At 55.4% G+C, this 23,385-nt stretch overlaps 1 protein-coding gene across 1 annotated transcript in view; it reads left to right on the forward strand.

Annotated features, from left to right (window-relative positions):
- CUNH3orf20 (chromosome unknown C3orf20 homolog) overlaps positions 1-12,898 on the forward strand; it is a 34,415-nt gene extending 21,517 nt beyond the window's left edge. Inside the window, exons 10-15 of the mRNA XM_058573028.1 lie at positions 110-362; positions 2,884-3,190; positions 4,473-4,580; positions 5,210-5,393; positions 6,366-6,405; positions 12,757-12,898. Coding sequence (XP_058429011.1) covers positions 110-362; positions 2,884-3,190; positions 4,473-4,580; positions 5,210-5,393; positions 6,366-6,405; positions 12,757-12,898 — 1,034 coding nt within the window. The remainder of the gene's footprint in view (positions 1-109; positions 363-2,883; positions 3,191-4,472; positions 4,581-5,209; positions 5,394-6,365; positions 6,406-12,756) is intronic.
- The last annotated feature ends 10,487 nt before the right edge of the window (positions 12,899-23,385 follow it).

Raw genomic sequence — 23,385 nt, forward strand, 5'->3', positions numbered from 1 at the left:
CAAGCAGGGGTCGGGTGAGCAGAAGGGCGTTCCACTGGGTGGGGCCAGGAGCAGGGACAAAGGTGGCCCATCTGTGATGAAACGTGACAGCAGCATCTCTTATTACCAGGTCTGTTCACCATCGAGTACCCCGCCAAGAGGGAGGACTCCGACATCGGCCGGGTGAGGCTGAAGTCCGGGTCTCACCTGGAAAAGGCCTTCAAGTCCACTTCCCACATGGCCGACATCCTCTCCCGCTCCCAGTCGGCCCGGCCAGATTCCCTTGTCGAAGAGTCTATAAAGGAGGATGCAGAGTCTATTTCCATGAGCCCCTCCCGGAAGAAGGGCACCAGAGTCCACGCCAGGGCCTCCATCACGTCCAGGTGGGCTGACCCTTCCCCTGAGGCGTCTGGGATGGGCAGGGAGGACATGATGGGAGCCAAGTGCTGCGTCCCTCCCTCCTGGAGCTAAACCCCAGGCTGGGAGAGGGCAGGAGCTGACCTGGGCGCGGTGCACAGTTCTCCTGCCCGGGCCAGAGCCCAGGGAGAGCGGCTAGGGGAAGAGACATCTAGAAAGTGCTGGACGCCTGTCATCCCAACGGCTCAGGAGGCTGAGGCAGGAGGATCATGAGTCAAAGCCAGCCTCCGCAACTCAGCAAGGCCCTGAGCAGCTCAGCAAGACCCCGTCTCTGAATTAAAAGACAACAAGGGCTGGGGACGGGGCTCAGGGGTTGAGTGTCCCTGGGTCAAACCTCAAGTTACCACCCCCACCCCCCTAACAAAAGAAAAACTACAAACATGGTCCCAGACCTGGCATCTAGATCCTTCCATATACGAGAGAGCTTCGAGGCCTGGGTCCACTCTACACCTCCTTCCCTGGTCTCTTTATTCCTAGAACTTTTGGTGTGTCCTTTGCTCCATCTGCTTCTCTTACACCAAGAGGCTGAGTCTCAGGTCTTGGTCTTTAGACGTTCCCATGAGCACTTCCCAGGGGCCTTTTCTGCCCCAAAAGACTCAGTGAACCAGCGAAAAAGCAGATGAGGCCCTGAGGTGATCCCTCAGGAACCCCAGACAGGCCCGACTTGACACCCCAGTCTCAAGGGTCTCCCTGAGCTGCTTAGGGCCTTGCTGAGTTTTGGAGGCTGGCCTTGACTCATGATCCTCCTGCCTCAGCCTCCTGAGCCATTGGGATGACAGGCGTGCACCCCGTGCCCACCTGGCAGAAACCAGATTATTTTAAATAGTTTTTTAGTTGTCAATGGACCTTTGTTTTATTTATTTTTATGTGGTGCTGAGGATGGAACCCAGGACCTCACACGTGCCAGGCAAGCGCTCTACCTCTGAGCCACCACCCCTGCCCTATGGGACCCGCAGGCTGGGCCAGGAACATGGACTGTCCTTCCCACAGATCCCCCAACCTGGGGGCTGTCGGTGGCAGAGGAGGAAGTCAAAATGTCACAGTGTCCTCTTTCCAATATTTAGCAGTTTACTTGCCTGATGGTTGTTAGGATTTTTTTTTTTAATTCCATTCCAGAGCTCTGATAAATGGGGGTCGACAGGGTTTTTTGCTGAATTAATTTCGGTCTCATGAGGGTCTGGGTGGCTCTACTCACCCTCTTCCTAAAATTTCAAAAACAGCTTCTGCACCTCTTAGCTGATGTGCTCGGGTGTCAGCTGCCCCCGTCCACGTCTGGCTGGACGTCAAGTGGCTCTTATCCATTTAGCGGCCTTCACAAAGCAGAGCAATGAGCCACCACGTGTGGGGGGACTTCAGGATGCCCCCCGTCTCCTATTCGTCTTTTGCTTTGAGTGTCTTTTACTTGCTCCACAGGATTTTGGGGGGTTTATTTCCATTTCTCTGTCGGGGAGTTGGATTGACCAGCCCTTCCCTGTGAGGACGCCCGGATTTTGGAGTCCCACTTATAAAAGGTGTCCCCGCTGCGGAATCAGAGACAAGTCCTCCTACCTGTCTACCTCTCCCAGGGTCACTCCATAGCTGAACTCTCTTGGGTTTAAAGCCTTGATCCTTTGGGACTCATCCTGGTGGAAGATGGGAAGGTCCCTAAACATGAGATAGGCTTTTACATTTTATCTATTTTGGGATTTCTTGAATGATTGGGCGCTGGGGATGGAACCCGGGGCCTCCCCCATGCTCAGCAGCCACCTCGCGACCACCCAGGCATTGTGGGAACTTTGGCTTTTACTCTGTAAAAAGAAGGAAAGTCCCCTGTAGGGTTTCAGAGAGTAGAGGCACCATGCGACTTGGGGTTTAACAGGTCCCCTGGGCACACTGAATGGACGATGGAGTGCAGAGAGGCCCAGGGGGGAAAGCACACGCCCCTCTAAGAGGGACTTGAGCAAGGAGGAGGCTTGATCCAGCGCCGTGGAGCACGCTGTCATCCAGAGACTCTAGAGGCTGAGGCAGGAGGATCGCAAGTTTGGAGGCCAGGCTGGGCAACTCAGTGAGGCCCTGTCTCAAAGTAAAATTCCAAGGCCTGGGGACGTGGCTCAGTGATAGGGCCCTTGCCTACCACGGTGCGGTCCTGGGTTCCACCCCCAGGACCCCAAACCAAAAAAAAACGGAGGCTGAGACCATTGACGTCCGTGGAGGTCAGGGAAGGAGGCCAGCTCAGGGTCTGTCTTGACTGCCAAGGGGACGGGCCTGCAGAGCCCGCAGCAGGCGTTGGGGTGTGGGAGAGAGTCACCCACCTCGTTGGTCCCCAGGAAAGGGAGGCGCAGGGGGACCGGGGGCCTCGGAGGCCGAGCACACCTGGCTGGTGAGGCCGGAGTGGACCCCGCCCGCAGCCCAGCCCCCACAGCGGGTCCTTGTTCATGGGCAGCTCAGCTGGGGCAGGGGGCGTGCGAGCGGCCCCCTGAGGACCCCTCTGCCGCGCTCCTGCCGCAGGGGGAAGATGGCCAAAGAGGTGCACAGCCCCACGCGGTGGGCGGCCTCGCCCTCCGACTGCCCCCTGGTGCTGCGGAAGCTGCTGCGCAGACAGGACATCCGGGCCGGCTGCAGGTGCATGGTGAAGGCCCCCCTGGTGTCCGACGTGGAGCTGGAGCGCTTCCTGTCGGCACCCCGCGACCCCAGCCAAGTGCTGGTGTTCGGGATCGTCTCCAGCCAGAGCCCGGGCCGCACGGCGCAGCTGCAGTGGGTGCTGGACACCTTGTACAACCACAAGCAGCAGGGCCGCGCCTCGCCCTGCATCCAGGTTGGTTTGGGCCCAGCGAGGAGACCCCAGAGGCCAGAGGAAGCCCCCGCAGTGCCAGGACCCGCTGAACCTCCGGCGCAGAGGCCACACCCCTTCTCTTCCTCAGGGCCTTTGCACGTCCCTCCCTCTGCCCTCTGTTCCACTGTGGCTAGGACTCTGCCAGGCCCGAGGTACCTGCTGTCCACTCAGACACAAGCCAGGCCCTGCAGAAGCTTCTGGCAGCCCCAGCAGGCCCCATGAGGGTCGTGACAGGAGAGCTATCAGTGCCCAGGGCCCTGAACCAGTCACCTCCTGGATTCCAGCAAGTGCCTCCCAGGATGTGTGGGGTTTGGGCAAGTGGGTTGGGTTTTGGCTCAGGTGTAAACTGCTGTCCAAGTCTGAATTCATTGACGATGAAGCCTAAAGGGGACTTTAAGGAGCCATACAGAGGGTCTCACTCCTGTCATCCCAGCAGTGGCTCAGGAGGCCGAGGCAGGAGGATCACAAGTTGGAGGCCAGCCTCAGCAATTTAGCAAAGCCCTGTCTTGAAATAAAAATGAAGGACCTGGGGTGTGGCTCTGAGGTAGAGAGTCCCGGGGTTGAATCCCGAGTATCCTCTCCCCACAAATTTTTTTTTTAATATTTATTTTTTAGTTGTAGTTGGACACAATATCTTTATTTATTTTTTTATTTTTATGTGGTGCTGAGGATCGAACCCAGGGCCTCGCATATGCTAAGAGGGCGTTCTACCTCTTGAGCCACATCCCCAGCCCCCCAGCCCCTTTTTTTACATTTTCTTTAGAGAGAGGATCTCACCAAGTTGTCTCAGGCTTTGCTAAGTTTCAAGGCTGGCCTCCAACTTTCAATCCTCCTGCCTCAGCCTCCCAAACTGCTGGGATTACAGGCACGTGCTACGGCCCTGGCTCAGGGACTATTCATTGAGACCCTGCTCTGTGCCCATCCAGGGACCTGGCCCTACCTAGAGCTCTGGGTTCAGTTCAGGTGCTGGGGCGGGACTGGACCACCGGAAGGAGTGGGGGAGGGACAGCCCTGGGGGACAGGTGGGGACATCCTTGGTGCCATGGAGTGTGGACTCATCAGCCTGGATGCAGGGCCACCAGGGGCACAGTGCCCCTCTCAGGGCTCTGCAGGGCCACTCCCGAGGGCCAGGCCAGTGGGCAGCTATCCCAGTGCTGACCTGTAGAGGGCGCCACGCAGACCCAGGGGCCTCCTCGGGGCCAGAAGGGGTGACCCCGGTGCATCCCGTTGGCAGGGGGTGACTGTGAAGCCTGTCTCTCTGCAGTGTCGCCACGACCCCTACCGCCTGCTGCGTTACGACCTGCACGGTCCCCTGCAGAAGAGCCCGGCCCTGCTGGTGAAGAGGTTCGCTGTGGTCCAGGACATGATCCTGGTGAGTGGGGCCTGGGGAGGGACGGCCAGCTCCCTGCCCTCCACTCTGGGTCCTCCCTGGGGATCAGAGAGCAGGACTGACCTGTGTCACCAGGCACACAGAGCCGGGCGGGGCCCTAGGCTGATCCCCCGTGTCCCCCACCCCAAGAGACCAAGGGATGGGTGGCCCTTCACCCAGGGAATCCACTTCTCTGCTTCTGTTTCCACATCACTTGATGCCACGAACAGTGCGTCATTGCCAACTCAGAAAGCGCCCCTGAGAGACTCCCCCGTGTCACCCTGACTGCTCGTCTGCATTTCCTGCCACCCGCTGGGTCCTGTGCCACCTCCCCCGGGTGTCCGGGTCTCGCGGTCTCTTTACTTCGGGGTCCTGCCTTTCTGGTTAACCGCAAAAGGGACCCCATTCTATGGGATGAGCGATAAGCCACATCCCAGTGAGTGGGTTAGCAGCAGAGGGGACACATGGCCCTGGGCAGGCGAGTGGACCTCGGATCAGAAGACGCCGTCCTGGCCCCAGGGACCTGGGAGGGTCCAGCAGCATTTGAGCAGCTTGGCCCAGCAGAGGCTACAGGCCAGGCTCAGGCCACCTCCCAGGCAGGTGGCTGAGGCCACGTCCTCTACTGCCCACAGATGTTTGCTGGGGGGAGGCTCCTCTTCGGGGGCCGCGTTTTGAACGGCTACGGCTTCAGCAAGCAGAACCTGCTCAAACAGATCTTCCGGGCCCGGCAGGACTGCAAGATGGGCTACTTCCTGCCGGACAACTACAAGTTCAGGTACAGGGGACCCAGGCCAGGGGGAGGGGCCGCCAAAGGGGGTGAAGTGGGGAGGGCAGAGATGGGGAGTGTGGCCTGCACTTGGGGTCCACCTGGCAGAACCTGCCATCTGACGCTTGGCAGGGGACAGGAGAGGAGCGAGCAGGCGGCCAGGTGGCCAGGTGAGACAGGGCACGTGGTCAGTTTCTTTGAGATGCAGGTTGGCAAGAGGGTTGTCTTGGAGATGAGGGATTTGGGCCAGAAGCATAGTCCCCGTGTCTGTTGTGGAGATCCTGAGGATGGGGCTCGTCCGGCAGGACCCCCAGCTGCAGCCCCGCCTCCTGTCCCACCTGCCTCACCCCATTTGGACTCACCCCAAGGCACCTTATGTGCCACGGGGAACAGCATTCTCAGAGACTGGAACAGCATGTGCCAAATGTTTAGTTGTCGGTGGTGACTTTTGCCGTAGTGCAGAGACCCCATTCCGACCAGGCCTGGGAGCCGCAGCTGATCCCCCAGGAACCTCCAGACAGGTCCATCTTGAGACCTGAGTCTCAAGGGTCTCACTGAGTTGCTTAGGGCCTCGCTAAGTTGCTGAGGCTGGCCTTGGGCTCACGATCCTCCTGCCTCAGCCTCCATTTGGCACCTGCAGCCCTGCTGCTGCTTGGTTTGCCGAGTGGACACGGGTCATGCGTAGAGCAGGCTCAGGTCCTTGCAGAGGGCAGCCTGGCTCAAGTGTGGCCCCAGGCTCCTGAGCTCAGGCTTGCAACCAGGTGATACCACCTGATCGAGCACCTGCCGGGCCTGGGTCTGGTGAGGTGACCCCTGGTCATTTCTTGGCTCACGGAGCACACAGCCTTGTCCAGGAAGGAGCCTGGGTTTTAGGACCTGGCCACAGCAAGGGGAGATTGCTCAGGGAGCGCCACGCGGTGGGAAACGTGCCAATCAGGGCCCCAAGACGAGGGCCTGGCTGGGGGGCTGGGCCCCTGAGTCTGCCTCCGAATCCTCAGTCTCTCTGCAAATGAGGACAGCAGTGCCCTCCTGGCAGACCGTGGGGCTCTCCCGGAAGCGAGCGTGTGTTCAAGAGCTTTGTAAATGGCTGCGCCCAGGAAAATGCAGAGTTGGTGCCACCTGGGAGTGCCCCAGGGACCCGGTCTAGGCAGCCCCGTGCCCACCCGGGCCCTGCAGGGTTTTGACTTGATGCCACCTTCACCCCAAGGAAATGAGCTGCCTGACCCTGAGGAGGCTGCGGGGATCCCATCCCGGGAGGAACCGTGGCGGTCACACAGGTACCCCGCCATCTGGGCATGCTCAGTAGTGACCCCGCCATCTGGGCATGCTCAATAGAGGAGGCAAGATGAGGAAGCGCCTGTGGACATGAGGAGGGCAGAGGCTGAAGGGGCAGAGAGAAGAGCGACTGAGTCCCTGTCACCCAAGACGAGGGACTCAGAGGTCCTTGGAGACCAGTTGTGGGGAATCACAGGGAGAAGGGAAGACGAGGCTCAGAGTGTTCTAGAATGTTCCAGAGGCAGAGAGGGGAGCGAGGGAGGGGAAGGCCCAGGCCCAAGACAAGCCGGGGCTCCTCTCAGATGCCAGCCACGGGCAAAGCCATGTTCAGAAACGCTCAGAAGACCACGTGGCCACGAGGAGCGGGCAACTTAGTCTGTGTGGATACTATAACAAAATTCCCGGACAGCGGGAGGCTTATAAACAACAAAAGTTTCTCAGGTTTAAAGGCCAAGTCCAAGAACAAGGCACCTGCTGACTTGGTGTCTCATGGGGGCCGGCTCCTCACAGGTGGCCCTTTCCTCCCGTGTCCTTCCATGGTAGAAGGTACAAAGCAGCCCCGTACCTTCACCCCGTGGACCTCTTTCAAGGGTACCACTCCCATTCATGAGGCTCCACCCTCCTGACCTGCACAGGTATCACAGGCCCCGCCTCCTGGTGCCATCACCTTGGCCGTGACAATTTCAACGTGTGAACTTGGGGACGGGGACAGATATCAGACTGCAGCAGTGGGGGTGCCAGGAAACACTTATCAAGAGACACGGCTCAATCTGGGTTCCGCTGTTAATAGGAAAGGGCCGCGGGGTCTCAAGTGGGTCGGGGGCAGTGGGACAGAGCTGTGTGGCATTGTCACGTGTCAGGTTGTGGGCAGGACCCAGTCAGCCTCTCCTGAGAGCTGCCTCTGTCAGGGATGAGGTCACTGTTAAGTAGTCATGGTCTCCTCATCTGTGGGGAGTCCAGGGCTTCAGACAGGACTGGCCGGTGAGCTTACGACAGTCTTCGATGACTTTTTTGAGGAATTCTGGGCAAAGAATCAGAAAACTAGACAAACCAAACAGAGACCCAGAGATGGTCAAGGTTCTTAAGAGAGGAAAGAGGCAGAGTCTTGCGAGTGTGTACAGGAGGACTCACCTGAGTCTAGAACGGCCTCCGAGGTGCGTAGAGAAACAGAGAAGGACGTCTTTATAAGGAGACGTTGCCCTATGACACCGGGTCCTGTGGCCTCTCTCTGAAGCTCTGTGGTATTGATCTCTCACAGTCCTGGAGCTGACGGGGCTGGGCTAGGCAGGGGGTCTGCTGTGCACTTTCATCCAGAAGCTGGGGGGCTGCATCACCCCCAGGCCTTGCTCGCTCAGGGGCCTGGGGGTCCCTTTGGGCTTCTGTCCTTACATTGCCTCCCCGGGCGGCCTGGGCTTCCTCACAACATGGCGGCTGGGTTCCCAGCAGGAGGGACGCCGTCTCCCCTTTGACGACTTGGCCTCTTAAGTCTTATGGCCTCACACGTCCCACCGCACGGAGTCCCTGGGGCCAGCCCACAGTCGAGGCAGGGGAACTAGGTCCTACCTGTCGATGGGGGAAACCGTGTCAAAGATTTAGACAGGTTTTCAAGGCGTCCCACCTTCTGCTGATCCCCGCCAGCTGGGTGACTAGGTTGGTACTGCCTGACGTGCCTGAATTGTCTGGGTTCCGGAGACACTGGGTGAGATGGCACAGTGTCCTTACGAACAGGATGGGTCACTGTGGTTCAGGCAGGAACTCAGACGGCCATGTCCAGTGAGGTGCTTGGTGGCCGCGGGCAGGGCGGGCTGCGTTCCCCTGGGCTTGGCTGCGCCCCTCCGAGCAGGCAGCCTGTGTGCAGAGCTTGGTGACCCTCACTGATGGATGGCGGCCTCTGGGGGAGGCACGGCTGAATCAAGGTTTCCCCTGGGCTCAGCTGCTAAGTGTGGCCTGAGAGGAAGAGCAAATGTCCACCTTCAGCCTCGGGAGGTTGACGGGCTGTGGCCTTGGCGGTCAGGGCCTGCTGGGCCTTTTAGGTCCCCTGATTCCAGAGGGACACAGGCTGACGGCTTTGTACTTGAGGCTCTGGGAGGCCCTCGCTGTCCCTTGGTGGGAACCGTGTCTCCTAGATAAGTCAGCCCTGCCCATTCGCGGGGTCCACCTTTGTAGACTGAGCCAATCGTCGGTGACAGTATTCAAGGAAGAGACCTGGGTCTGTTTGGAAGCGGCGTAGGCTTTTTTCCTTGTCCCTGTTTTTGGTGACAGCAGGAAGGGGGCAAGAGTGTCACGGTGCCCCAGAGGGTGCCCTTGTTCCGTCTGGCTTTGCACAGGAGTGTTGGGAAGAGTCTTGAAACCTTATCCTTTGGGACAGGTCAGGAGGGTCGACGTAGAGAGGTGAGCAGAGGGGTCAGGAGAGGCTGGGTGGCCACTGGGCTGGGCAGATCCCTCTCCTTGGAGGACCTGGCCACGGGGACACTGTGGGCAGGGTCCGTGAGGACCTGACGGAAGCAAGGGGTCTGGTGAGGTCCAGGGAGGTGGCAGGCAGACTGGCTCCTAGCAAGCAGAGAGGAGTGGGTGGGCCAGGGGCTGGGAGGGTCTGGGGATGCCCTGTAGGCCACCAGGAGTCCCCAGACCCCTGCAGGCCAGAGCGCTGGGACACCAGGGGACAGCCTTTCCTGCAGAGTGGGCAGCGGTCTCCCTGCACATGGTCGCTGTGCGAGCCAGCAGACCGGCCTCTCTGTGCCGGTGACCTCCGTGTACAGGATCCCCATCTCCCTCCCTTGTCCCTGGCTCGTCCTCTGGGGGACACCTGGGGGTGCCCAGGGCCGAGCACAGGGCCTGGGCTCTGTCCACCGTGTGCCCAGTGGCTGCCCTTCCCCTGCCCCCCTCTGTGGGGAGGGCCAGCCACATGGAGTGTGTCCCCGTGATCCGTGCCTGTCCCCTCCCTGCCCCACCCCACCCTGGTGAGGATGAGGTGCAGGGGACGCGCACAGGGAGGGACAGGCAGAGAGCAGCCACCCAGGAGGGGACTCTGGAGACAGGTGCAGGTGGCCTGAGCCCACCCGGGGGCTGTCCCCTGCCTGAGTGTGCCTGGGCCGTGACAGAGTGGCAGGCTGTGGCAGATGCCATGGGGGGTCCGTGCTGGGGACCTGGGAGCCTTGGCTCTGTCCCTGTCACCTGGCCCTCCGCTGGCCCCTCTGAAAGGCTGGTCTCCCTGGGCCTGGATGCTGAGTGTAATGGCCGTCCGTCTGTCTCCCTGCTGCACAGTCAGACCCTGGGGTAGGGATACACTTCTTTTGTGGTCTTGGCCCTGGGCAGTGCTGGGCCTGGGTCCGCTGGCCCCACGAGGGCCGGGCAGAGTGACCTGTGACATCCCCTTGTGGTACTGAGGGTCCTGGGCTGGGCCATCAGGGAGAGGAGGGGACGTCAGGGCCCAGGCCCTGTGACGAGGTGTCGCAGAGTCCAGGGGGGAGCTGACCCGGCTCTGAGCCAGGAGCCCCCACCCCGGGTGACACACACGTCAGGGCAGGGGTGTCCCTTAATCTGGGCCTGGTGACGCACACCTGTCATCCTAGTGACCCAGGAGGCTGAGGCAGGAGGATCGCATGTTGGAGGCCAGCCTGGGCCACTTAGCAAGACCCTTTCTCTGAGGGCGAGAGCCCCTGGACACAGTCCCTAGGGACCCAGGACCCGAGGGCTGGCCTCATGCCATGGAGAGCGGGTGCCACACAGGCTCAGGGAACCGTCTCACACCCTCCTTGTCACCGGGGCTCGTGACATTGCCACAGCGAGCCGTGGAGTTAGCAAGAGCTGCCACCAGGAGCTGGTGACCGTGCTGGTCAGTCGGGGCCTCGATCCATGTGTCATGCCAGGGCACTGGGTGTCCCCCTGCGGACGTCAGGGAACCTTAGACTGCTTCCAAGGGAGGGAAACAAGACCAGCTTAAGGAAGATGCCATCTTGGGCAGCCGGGGGTGAGGCTGGAGGCAGGGAGGCCGGAGAGGAGGCCAGTGCCCAGGAGGGGCTATTTCAGGCCTTGGCGGGACTGTAGGCTCAGGGCCTGGTGTGCGTATTTCTTCCTTGAGTGTAAATATGGGGATGGACGGATGGACGGATGGACGGGTAAATGAGTGCAATGCCCAGGTGGGTGGTCAGGGCTTCTCTTGGTCTCTCTGCTCCCTAAGGATCTGACACCAACCACAGATCCCAGGGACCTCCTCCCCACCCCCAAGGCTGGAGCTCTGTGGGACAGGGGCCCTGGCGGACCCCCAGCCTGACCCTGCTCCTGTGTGTCCCCATCCTTCCCTCTCAGAATAGCAGGGGCTGGATGTCGGCACCCGGGCCCAGCCACGGGCACAAACGCCTTTATCTTCTCTAAGGGCTGCAGGTGGCCTTTGAGGGGTCTACAAGAGTCACTGACTTTGTATGGTGGGCCCGGGGTGGGGAGGGAGGGGGCAAGGGGTGCGCTAGTTTGCTAAGTGCAGATAGTGACAATATGCCCAGATTCTGTGACCTTGTTTTTGTTTGGGGATGTTGTTTTTCGCACCAGGGATTGAACATTTTGTATTTTATTTAGAGACAGGGTCTCCCTGAGTTGCTCAGGGCCTCGCTTTTGCTGAGGCTGGCTTTGAACTCGCGATCCTCCTGCCTGGGCCTCCCAAGTTGCTAGGGTGACACGCGGGTGCCACTGCGCCCGGCTGTGACATTGTTTTCATGTTTCTCTGTTTAACCTTTTTCTAGGGCCCTTGAAGTCGTGTTAGAGGCCCCCACTTGAGCAAGTCACTTTTTATTCCTTCATCTCCTTTTTAAGAACAAAAGAGAGAGATTTAGACAGTCCCCACCTCACTGTCTCTGGCTCTGAGCTTTTGTGGGATAGGCCCGGCCCTGGTCCTCCTGCGTCCCCCCGCCAGCCTCAGTGGGGATGACTGTGACACCTCATTGAGTCTTAGGCATAGGTGCCACCTACCCCCAGAGCCCCCTAGGTCTCACCCTGTGTCATTACCCACCAGATGACAGGCTCCTTCCAAATGAATAATCATGACCACATGACAAGTCACTGAGCAAATGGCCAGTCCTATCTGGGCCACTGATATACTATGCAGCCCTGAACAAGCCCACTCCCTCTCTGAACTTCAGTCAGTAAGACAGGGACAAACACCCCTGAGCAGCCTGCTGCTCGTGGCTCCTGTGATGCTCAGAAACCTCCTGAGGTCAGAAACACAGGCAGCACCTGGCTGCAAAGCCATGAGGTGGGGTGTAAAGGTGAGGGGCACCCACACCCGTGAGTTTCCTCCAGTGACTGTAACAAGGTGCTGTGGTCTGAATGTCTGTCTCCACCCCCTTCCCAAGTTCCCACGTTGACATTCTCACCTCCAACTGAGTGATGTTGGGAAGAGGAGCCATCGGGGAGGTGATCAGGTCATGAGGGTGGTGCTCCCTTGAGTGGGATTAGTGCCCTTGTGTAAGAGACCCCAGAGGACACGACTGCCCCTTCCACCGTGTGAGGGCATGGCGAGAAGCTGCCATCAGGAGGAGTGTCCTCAGCAGACACTGAGTCTCCCAGAGCCTTGATCTGGGACTGTGAGAAACACATCTCAAGACACCCTTCTGTGGTTTATAACAATACCCGGTCTGTGGTGTTTTGTTACAGTAGCCCCAAACAGTCTGACGCCAGGTCTCCGCACCGAGTGGCCTCGGCAACAGAAATGTATTGGTAGTTCCTTGGCTTGGGGTGGCATGATGCCACCCTTCCCTCGACACTACAGAACCACCTGACGCCAGATGTGTGGGGACTTCATCTCCACTAACTAATCTCTGCAGTGATTCTGTTTTCAAATAACGTCACAAAAAATCGAGAAGGTGCAGACTTGAGCACATTATTGGGTGGGGGGCACTTCGAGCCCCACCACTGGGCATTTCGAGGTTAGTCCCCTCTGCCCGGTGGCCATGTTTCCTGTGGTCACTGTTGGGTGTCCAGGTGTGGCCAGCACATGAGCCAGAGGCAGTGTGGCCTCTAACAGAAGCCTGGGGACCCGGCCCTGAGCTGGCTGTGGGTCCCCAGGGTGGTCCCCTTGATCCAAGGCTGACTTCTCTCTCCCTCTGCCCCGCCCAGCTCTGTCCCCCCGTGTCCCCTGCCCTGCAGCGTTTCAGCCATTATCCCAAGCCTGGAAGATTCTGAGCCAGCTAAGAAGGCCGCGGCAGGGGATCTCGAAGGAAGCGTCTCCTCGCTGGCCCTGGGAGACAGGGTGGACGAGGAGATGGCTTCCCCGGTTGACGTGAAGTAGGTGACCATTGTGGCTTGGGGCCAGCAAATAGGCACAGCTTGCAGCAGGGGGTCCCTGGCTCTGCCACCGGCCACGAGGCCACCACAGGACTTTGGCCTTGCGAGGCCACTGCTCCCCAGGCACGGGTCTGTCCCTAACCGTGGCCCACTGTGTCCAGCCGGGTGCCCAGAGGCTCCCCAGAGCTGCCAGCATTGATCTGGGGTAGACTTTGCAGCATGACCCCTTTGGTCTCAGAAAGGAGGAGACCGTCCCCTGTGTCCCTGCCCGGCACCTGCTGGGCCCTACAGAAAGTTCGGGAATCCAGAGGCAAAGGCAGGGAAAGGGAGACTGTGGGTCCTGCAGGACCGCGTCCCAGGAAGGAGGGAAGGAGGAGCAGGAGAGGTGGGAAGGCCACAGGTGTCACCGTCCCCTTCCCCAGGGAGCGACACCCCGATGGCCACAGCCCCCCCAGCCCAGGCCCGGCCAGGTCCTGGGCTCTGCCCCCACCCCGTGTCCACCATGCCTTTGTGTTTTGATATTTAGGCCCAAAGATCCTGAAGTGGAGCCACCTCCTCCCCCCAAACCCAGAAGGGGCAGCAGGAAGAAGCAGTCCAGCAAGAAGTGACAGGAGCCCCGGTGGCCGTGGACGCCCCTGCCCGCACCTCGCCCCGCCCCGCCCCCTTTAATAAAGAAGCCTGCCTTCAGCCTGTGGGTGAGGCCCGGGGACGGGGCAGCCTGGCTCAGACGGGCCCTCAGCCCTGGCCAGGCCAAGCCTGGGTCACCCGCTGTCCCCAGCCCATGCTTCCTCTGTGGCCTCTGAAGAGTTTGGAGGGTCCCATCCCCTGGAGACAAGAGGGCCACCTGCTGGACCATAGGGTCACCCCAGGAGCATCCGATGGGACCCGCCTGGGTCCTCTGCCCCTTCTGTGGGTGGGAAAGGGCGCGGGTCCTGGCCCAGGTGGAAAGAGGGGGTGACCAGGAGAGGAGAGGACGAGGGGAGAGGGGACGAGAGGACGGGGGCTGGAGGGCGTTGGGGGGCCGAGAGCGGGGGCTGAGGAGCCAGAGGAAGGGGGTGACAGGCGCCCCGGGAAGTCCTGGTGTGTGCACAGAGCAGAGCCGGTGGCCCCTGGGCAGACTCATGCCATTCAGCCGGCCTCTGCAGACTGGCCACCCGGGCCTCCGTGGAGGCTGGGGCACCCTCAGAAGCACCAAGGGCCCCCCAGACCTGGGTCCCCCTGCAGAGCCGCCTTGTCCCATGTCCCCGAGAGGGCTGGCCATCCGCAGCCCCAGGTGGGCAGCTCTGGGCTGGGCTGGGCTCCCCTGAGCTCTTTCCCAGGAGCCAGGACTCCCCAGGGTCCTCTGAGCCCAGAGTATCAGGCCCCGACCCCCGGGGGGCGAACTTTCTAGGGCGTCCTCTGCAATAGATGCTTTTTTCAGCCTGAACTTTCTGAGGCTTGGTTTTTATCTGAATCAGACATTTGTCCCCCCAGAGATGGACGAGAGGTGGCCGCTGTCTTGTCCAGCCTGCACACTCGGGTATCTTAGGGACTTGATGTTCGTTACGGGTCGTGGGGGCCACGGTCTCCTCCTCCCATCCCAAGAGCAAGGACCGCTGACGAAGGCCAGGGGAAGAAAGTTCCAAAGGTGTCCTTTGTCCCCTGGGCCAGGACCCTGGGGACAGGGGGGATGGAACCTGGCACAGCCAGAGCCTGGAGTGAAGCTGCTCACCTGCCTCCCTGGATGTCCCCGGAGCCGTGGTGCCCACCTGGGTGCCCAGGCCATCTCTGTGTGTATGTCTGAAGCTGCCTGGGCCCATGGGGTCAGGGCCTGTCCCTCCCCACGGCTCTTGCCACATGAATAGGGGCAAAAGAGCCACCTGTGAGTGGGGAACGCCTCCCACCAGCCAAAGGGAGCCAACGAATGTCCAGAGATACATGATCAGATTGTCCCCTGGGCAGGAGGCGAGAAGGGGAGTCCCTCTTATCTGTGGATGGAGAGAGAGGAGACTTCACCCCTCAACAGCATCCCCCACAAACCAGGCAGGATGCCAATGACGGGAGTGATAGATAAAGTCTTGTAAACTGCCGCAGTCCGGCTGCAGCAAAATAACCAGGGGGTGACGAACAACTTGTGTACCTTGATACAGCAGGAGTGGGAGCCCTTTATTGTAGGACAGGAGGGGTATATATACATTACACACAGCTTATCTTAATTAACATAAACTAGATACAGCAGTCAACCAATAAGGAATCTCCACACTTAATGGCTCACTGGCGTTACTTCACAAACCACTCCCTCTGCAAAATGCCAGGCGCCATCTTGACTTGTTTACAGACCCTAACATTTCCCCCTTTTGTTTAATTTAAATAATGACCATAGTGGTTTTTACACAAACACCACAAATAATTTCTGCTACAAGCAGAAGGGGAGGATACAAGATGTCACAATACCAAGCCAATTGATGGCTCCATGCAAGAAGCCCTTGGAAAACTTATACCAGCAATGACACCATTAGCAAAGATACCGAGTTACAATTTGTTATAGATTACAGTTTGTTGTCTCAGTCCAGGTAAAGCAGTGTCTCAATAGATTAACTCACAGTCCAGGTAAATTACAGTCCAGGTAAGTTCTGCAGGCAGCTAGCTTAAATCACAGTCCAGGTAAGTTCTTCAGGCAGCTAGCCTAAGCTGTAGCAGCAGAAACAGCAACAGCTCCGAAGTCTCGTCCGTATCTCAGCCGAAGTCTCGTCTGGTTTTCAGCAACACTGGAAATTCTTCCACCCTCGTCCTCACCGGCACTGGGATGAAGGCAGGAACTCTGGATGGCTAAAGAAAATCCTGTAGCCATCTTGACTTGTTTACAGACTCTAACAGTCAACAAAAAGAACTGGTTTTGTCCCCCTTCAAGCCCCCTCCCATCCTCCCCAAGATGGCCTGATTCAAAGGAATCTCTAGAGTGGAAGTGCATGGCACTCGGGCGGGCCACCTCTCCCACATCCCTTGCAGACATCACCAATCGATCACAGCACCGTGGAGTCAGGTGGATTCACCCCAGTGAGGAGACCCAGGACGCCACTACCAGTTAACCACCCATGTCTGCCTGCCACGGAGCAGCCCATTTGCCTCTCTGACTCCGTTTTCAGGAAGACTCCTGGGAGGAATGAAGGGTGGGATTTATGAGGAAGACTTGGGCATTCTCTGTGCCAGCAGGGAAGGAAGGGGCATCCGAAGACTCACGGCCCCCATGGTCATCCTGCGTTGGGAGGTGCACAAGATGGTCAGGAGCCACCTGGTCCCTTGGAAATGACCAGGAGAGGGGAAGGCTGCCCACCAATCGACTCTGCATCAGAAAATTAAAACAAGAAGGAAACCCTGGGATCTTGTGACTCCTCACTTTATTAAAAAAAAGGAGAATAAAACCCCAAGAAATCGGGGGGTCCCTGGTGCCACATCCAGTCTCCCACTCCATCCTGCCGTGCGGAGGTGGAGCTGGGCCACAGGGCCCCAAACCCCGTCCTGTCATAAAACACAGAAATAGTGGATGACGCTGAGCCCACCCCACCTCCCCGCGGCCCAGCAGGACTCACAAGGAAGGAAGAAAAATCCTCAGGAGCTAAAAACCAAGAGGAAGCGGGTTTGGGGGTGACCAAAGGGCAAAGGCTCGTTTGTCCAACTAAGGGAGCGAGGTGGCCTTTTCTCCAGGATGTGCTGGAAGTTCTAGAAGGTTCTATGGGCAGAGAGAATGAGTAGAATGGATCTTTACCAAGGTCATTCACAGTAATGAACTCCAGATGGGTCAGAGAACGGAACCGAAGAGTCAAAAGTATAAAACTTTTAAAGAAAATATTGGCAAAAATATTTGTGATATTAAGGGAGAGAGATTTCCTAGGAAAATCTTTAAAAATGAAGAGGGCTGGGGTTGGGGCTCCGTGGCAGAGCGTTTGCTGAGCATGTGGGAGGCACTGGGTTCGATCCTCAGCACCACATATAAATAAAAGTTCCATCAAGTAAAAAAAAAAAATTGAAAAACTGGAAGATAGAAAAAAAACCTAAAACACCTTTAAGAAAATCACAGAAGCGCGTCACAAACTGGGAGAAAAATGAATTTCCACAGCAGGTTGAGAATGCTTACCATGCAAAAAGACAACTCAGTTAAAAAAAAAAATGGACTAAATATCTGCACATTTTGCAAAAGACGCTGTAGAGATGTCAAAAAGAAGCACAGGATGAGATGCCCGATATTATCACCCTTGGCGGAAATGTAGATTGAAGCCACAGATGAGGTCGCGCTAGACACCTATTAGAATGACTCTAAAACGTGAACTGAAAAGGCCAAATACGTCAGCCAAGCAACTAGAGCTCTCCTCCTCTGTGGTGGGGGTGTAAAACAGGGTAAGAGGACTTTGGAAGATGACTGATGATCTCTTACAAAAGCCCACTTCACCCATGACCTGGTGAAGGGGCCAGGTTGAGACGCAGGCTGCAGATCCCTTTCTGTATGATGTGAGAACATTCTAGAAAATTGACCAGAGAAGCCACAAAGGGAAGACAAGACTGATACTGGATTTTTCATAGCAACGCTGGGTGCCAGGAGAATGGAGGAGTGATTTTAAAGAACTGAAGGGTAGGAACAGAGAAAGTCAAGTGTTTAGCTTGTGAGGAAGAAGTGTGGATACCGATGCGTGTAAGAGTCGGTAGGGACACACAGGCAAAACAAGCTAATCTTAAATGGTGACCATCGTAAAAACAAAAATAGAATATATAACCTTGTGGCCACCAATGCATCTCTGTCGATCCAAAGGAAAGAAAGTAGAGAGGGGAGAAAACAGTAAAAGTAAGTGACAAAAATACGTCCCAAAGTGAGAAGCAGTATAATAAACGTGAATGTGTTAAACTCTCCAACCAAAACATCAGGGACTCTCACACACAAAGACCTGTCCGTGAGTGTTCATTGACGCATCATCTACAATATCATAAAATGGAAATGAATGTCCATCAGTGGCTGAACAGACAGACAGACTGTGGTATATCCACAAAGCAGAAGGTTACTCAGCAGGTTATTTTGTTTATTTTTTTTTTAAGGAGAGAAATCCTGATACATATTACACAACACAGATGACTCTTGAAAATAAATACAAAAACAGTCACCACCAGTGATGACTCCACTTATAGGAAATGTTCAGACTCAAACATTTGGAGACAGAAAGTAGGTTGACAATGGCCCCAGGAGGAGGGAGGGAGAAACAGGGATCAGCTCCTAGGGTTCCAGGGTTTCTCTTAGGCACGAGGAACACGTCCTACAATCAGACCTTGGTGACGACTACACAACTCCATGAATACACTAAAATCCACTGAATTTCACGTTTTAAATAGGTGAAGTGCAAAGTTTGTAAACTCTAGGTCAACAGAGCTGTTAAACTTGGGGAAAAAATGGGATTCTCTAATTAGGGGGAAAAAATAACACGAAATCGGTGTCTACTTGGGACATTCAAAAATAATAAGGTACACAAATGTCGAAAATAAGGGAGTAGATGTGCCTGGTGAGCAGAACTCTCCCTTCCTCCTGACGGTCCTCCTCCACACCCTCCCACCACAACGTCCTGCTCACCCCAAGCCCAGGGCCACGGTGTCCGCCCCCTATGGACAGAGACCTGTGAAGCCATGGGCCAAGTGAACTTCTCCTCCTCTCACTGTTCCCGTCAGGCCTCTTGGTCACGGAGACAAATAACTGAGACAACCCCTACATACGCAGTCTCCAAAGGCCTCAACAAGAATTCATGGACCCCCCCATTGAAAATTCAGAGCCAAAAACTTGTGAATCCTTGCACATGCCCATCCCAGACGTTAAAAAGCAGAGAAAAATTGTACAGAGAGATATCAAAGACTGGGAGAATGCAATCAAGACGACCGTGGGGCGAATGTGAGCGCCCCCAACACACGGAGAACACAGCTCTTCTTGGGAACATATGGGACTTTCTCAGAAGGATGCCATGTGTCAGGCCATAGATTAGATTCCTTTAATTCCTCCTCCTCCTGGGAAGTGTCTGTTCTGTTCCTTGTATTCTCCAAGTGAGATGCAAGTTAGAAATAAATAATAAGATACGCCCAACACCCTGTGTTTATGGAAATTGAAATACTACTACGAAGTAGGTCTCAGGTTAAAATCAAAATCCAAAGGAAATCTAGAAATATTTAGAACCGGATAGGAATGAAAACTCAATGTGTCATGATTTGTGGGACGCAGATAGAGCTGTGTCTAGGAAAGAACATTCTCTAGGACCCCAGAAAGGCTAAAAACATCAAACAGTCAATTTGTGAAGTTGAAACAGGTTACAACAGAATAAATCCAAACAGCACACCTGGAATCCCAGCGGCCTGGGAGGCTGAGGCAGAAGGATCTCGAGTTCAAGGCCAGCCTCAGCAACTTGGCGAGGCCCTAAGCAACTCAGGGAGACCCTGTCTTTCAATAAAATATAAAATAGGGCTGGGGATGGGGCTCCGTGGTCGAGTGGCCCCGAGTTCAATCCCTGGTATAAAAATAAATGAATAAATAAATCCAAACAAAGAATTGCAGATACTAATGAAGTAGTGAAGATGTACAAAACCCAAAACTGGTCCTTTAAGCAGAATAATGAACTTGACTTTGGAAAGATTCGCGAGCTTGATAAACAGAAAATAACAAAGACTTCTTTTCCAGTTTTTTTAATTCATTCTTTTTGGTTATACATGACAGTGGAGTGCTTTCTGACATATCATAGTCGCATGGAGTATGACTTCTTATTCTTGTGGTTGGACATGATGTGGAGTTCACTGGCCGTGTGTTCCTAAATGAACACAGGAAAGTTATGTCTGATTTATTCCAATCTGTCTCATCCCTTCTCCCCTCCCGTGACTCCGCCCCATCCAATCTGGTGAAACTCCACTCCCAGCACCACAACCTATTGTGAGTCCACATCTGCATATCAGCCTTTGGTTTGGGGGGATTGGTTAATTTCACTTAGCACAATAGTCTCCAGTTCCATCCATTTACTGGCAAATGCCATAATTCTATCCTTCTTTAAGGCTGCGTAATATTCCATTGTATATATGTACCACATTTTGTTTATCCCTTTATCTGTTGAAGTTCATCTAAGTTGGTTCCAAAACTTGGCTATTGTGAGTTGAGCTGTTATAAACATTGATGTGGCTGTGTCACTATAGTATGCTGATTTTAAGTCCTTTGGGTATAAACCAAGGAGTGGGATAGCTGGGTCAAATGGTGGTTCCATCCTAAGGTTTCTGAGGAATCTTCATCCTGCTTTCCAGAGTGGTTGCACCAATTTGCAGTGCCACCAGCCATGTCTGAGTGTGCCTTTTCCCACGTCCTCGCCAACACTCACTGTTGTCTGTATTCTTGATGGATGCCATCCTGACTAGAGTGAGATGGAATCTCAGTGTCGTTTTAATTTGCATTTCTCTAATTGCTAGTGATGATGAACATGTTTTCATATATTTGTTGACCAATCGTATTTCTTTTTTTTTAATTTTTTTTAGTTGCAGATGGACATGATACCTTCATCTTATTTTTTTTTTTAATGTGGTGCTGAGGATTGAACCCAGCGCCTCACACCTGCCAGGCAAGTGCTCTACCACCGAGCCACCACCCCAGCCCCCATTCATAGTTCTTGTTCTGTGAAGTGTCTGTTCAGTATCTTTGCTCATTTATTGATTGGGTTATTTGTTTTTGTTTTGGGGTTTTTTTTTGGGGGGGTTGGTGTTTTTTTGAGTTCTTTGTGTGTCCTGGGGACTGATGCTCTACCTGAGGTCCAGATGGCCAAGGTCACCACTCACCCTGTGGGTTCTCTCTTCACCTTCTTGATGGCCTGCTTTGCTGTGAAGAAGCATTTTAGTTTGATAAAATTCCATTTATTGATTCTTGATTTTACTTCTTGGGCTTTAGGAGTCTTGATGAAGACTTTTTAAGAAGAGGTAATGTGGACAGCCATGGCCAATAGATACGAGGACCCGATGGTGTCCACCCCGTCCCCAGCATGCAGTGCCATTGGCCTCTGACTTCAGCTAATGAAACGTGGCCTAGCCTAGGAGAGCTGGCCCCGGAGCCGTCCCCACGGACAGCTCAAGCTGATGGGCAGACACAGGAGAAGGACCCGGGGCCCCGTGGATGGAGAGCCACTCAATGTTTAAGAGCCTGGGTGACATCAAGAGTGGGAGACTAGGGGTGACTCAGGGGTAGAACACCCGCCTGGCATACAGGAGACCCTGGGGCCAACCACAGCACCACCAGGTAAGTCACTGTGAGAAGTGACTTTCACTGTGTTGAACCACCGAGGTCCCCATTTTGGGTCTTGGTGCTAGGGATTGAACCCAGGGGCACTCAACCACTGAGCCCCCTCCTCAGCCCTATTTTGTATTTTATTTAGAGACAGGGTCTCGCTGAGTTGCTTAGGGCCTTGCTAAGTGGCTGAGGCTGGCCTCCAACTTGCGATCCTCCTGCCTCAGCCTCCCAAGCCTCTGGATGAGAGGCATGTGCCACCACACCGGGCTTGTTCCTGGTTTTGTTTGAGGTTCTGGGGATGGGACCGAGGCCCTCATACGTGCAGGCACTGAGGGGCACATCCCCAATCTGAATCTTTTTTTTTTAATACTTATTCTTTAGTTGTAGATGGACACCATACCTTTATTTTATTCACTCATTTTTCTGTGCTGTTGAGGATCAAACCCGGCCTTGCACATGCTAGACGAGCGCTCCACCACTGAGCCCCAGCCCTAAGGAATACATTTTTTTGTATTTGGCTTCTTTTCTATTCATGAAATTCATCCATGGGATTGAAGTTCACCCGGTCTCCGTGGTCTGCAGGATTCCATCGCCCAGACAGAGCACAATACCTTCAGCCCTGGTCGGACAGCAGGGCTCCTTCTCCGCCAAGGAGATTCCAAGATCAGATAAAAACATACCAAGAAAGAAAATGAAATCTCATTGCTCACTGCGGCCTCCGCATATCGATACGAAAATTCTCAACAAAATATCAGCGAACTCAATCCAGTAGTTTTTAAAATGATTTTTTTTATCTTAAGGCACCCATTTTTATTTTTTAAAAAAATCTCTGTTTTTATTTTAAAATTAAAAATCCATTTTTAGAAATATTTATTTATTTTTTAGTTGTAGATGGACACAATACCTGTATTTTAATCATTGATTTTTATGTGGTGCTGAGATTCGAACCCAGGGCCTCGCACGTGCTAGGCGAGCGCTCTACCACTGAGCCCCATCCCCAGCCCAAAAAATCAATTTTTTTTAATTAAAAAAAAATAACACTTCATGATGAACAAGGTTTCTCCTAACAGAGAGAAGAGGGTTTAATATCAGGAAACCAGGGGCTGGGGTCGTGGCTCAGTGGCAGAGCGCTCGCCCAGCCTGTGGGAGGTCCTGGGTTCGAATCTCAGCACCGCATAAAAATCAATGATTAAAATACAGGTCCAGCCACAACACAAACAAATTTTTTGTTTCTTTTTAAAGAAGAAAGAAAATCAGTGCGATTTGCCACATGAAGACAGAAAGGACAAGAGTCCCAAGCTCTGTCAGTTGGTGAACGAATGTGTTCAAGAATGTGTTAAAAAACCACAGACAGGTCCCTTCCTCGACTTTGTGAAATGTTCCTGCAGCAGACATTTCTTCGGTCTAAATGAGGGAGTTAAAGGAGGGGACAAAGATAAAATGGTCACCCTGCAGATGACTCAGTCATCGGCCAACAAGACCGACCAGCAGCCCACAGACTTCTGGAACTGGCGTGGGGTCCCCAGGGCTGGGTACGGGGACACACCCCAAGTTCGGGTTGTCCCTGCGAGAAGCACAGGGAGAAGGTCCTTCATGACACGATGAAGGGCCTCCCCTGTCCCCATGTCACCATCGCCCACCCGCCTGCTGCTCGGCCGTCCAGACCCACAAGGGTTAAGGAGCTTGGCTGCCTGCCAGGAACCAGGAAGGAGCAGGAATAAAGCATCAGCCCCACGGTGACCGTCCCTATCTGTGACAATCTCCCAGCCTCAGCCTTCGGAAATGAAAGCCCCTCCCGCCCACCGGGCTCCTCCGCGGGTGGCATCCTTATGACTTTCCCCGCCAGGGAGATTGGACGGGGCCCCTCCTCTCTCTCTCCTCCTCAGGTCCAAGGACCCCTGGGGACAGTCCCCTCCAGCTGCCCTGACCTGTCAGCCTGCATGTGGGAGAGGGATGGGGGTGTCCCAGATGCTGTCCCTGCAGGAGGGAAGGAAGCAGGAAGTGGGGATCAGGGGAGGTCCAGAGACGGGGAGGGGTGCTGCTGGGAGTGGAGTCCCCAGGCATGCCCTGGGGACAGCCCAGTGGCCCTCGGGAATCCTCCCTGGGCTGGGGAAGCTCCAGCCAAAAGGTTCAAGAGCCCTTCCATCCTCCCTTCTTTCTCCACCTGGCCTCCTTTCTGTCCTTTTGAGCATGCCGAAAGCCACCCCAACCTCAGGGCCTTTGCACAACCAGGG

Source organism: Marmota monax, unplaced genomic scaffold (assembly GCF_021218885.2).
Source record: "Marmota monax isolate L192 unplaced genomic scaffold, Marmota_monax_Labrador192_F-V1.1 WCK01_AAM20220418_F8-fsc00028, whole genome shotgun sequence".
Taxonomy (NCBI): Eukaryota; Metazoa; Chordata; class Mammalia; order Rodentia; family Sciuridae; genus Marmota; species Marmota monax.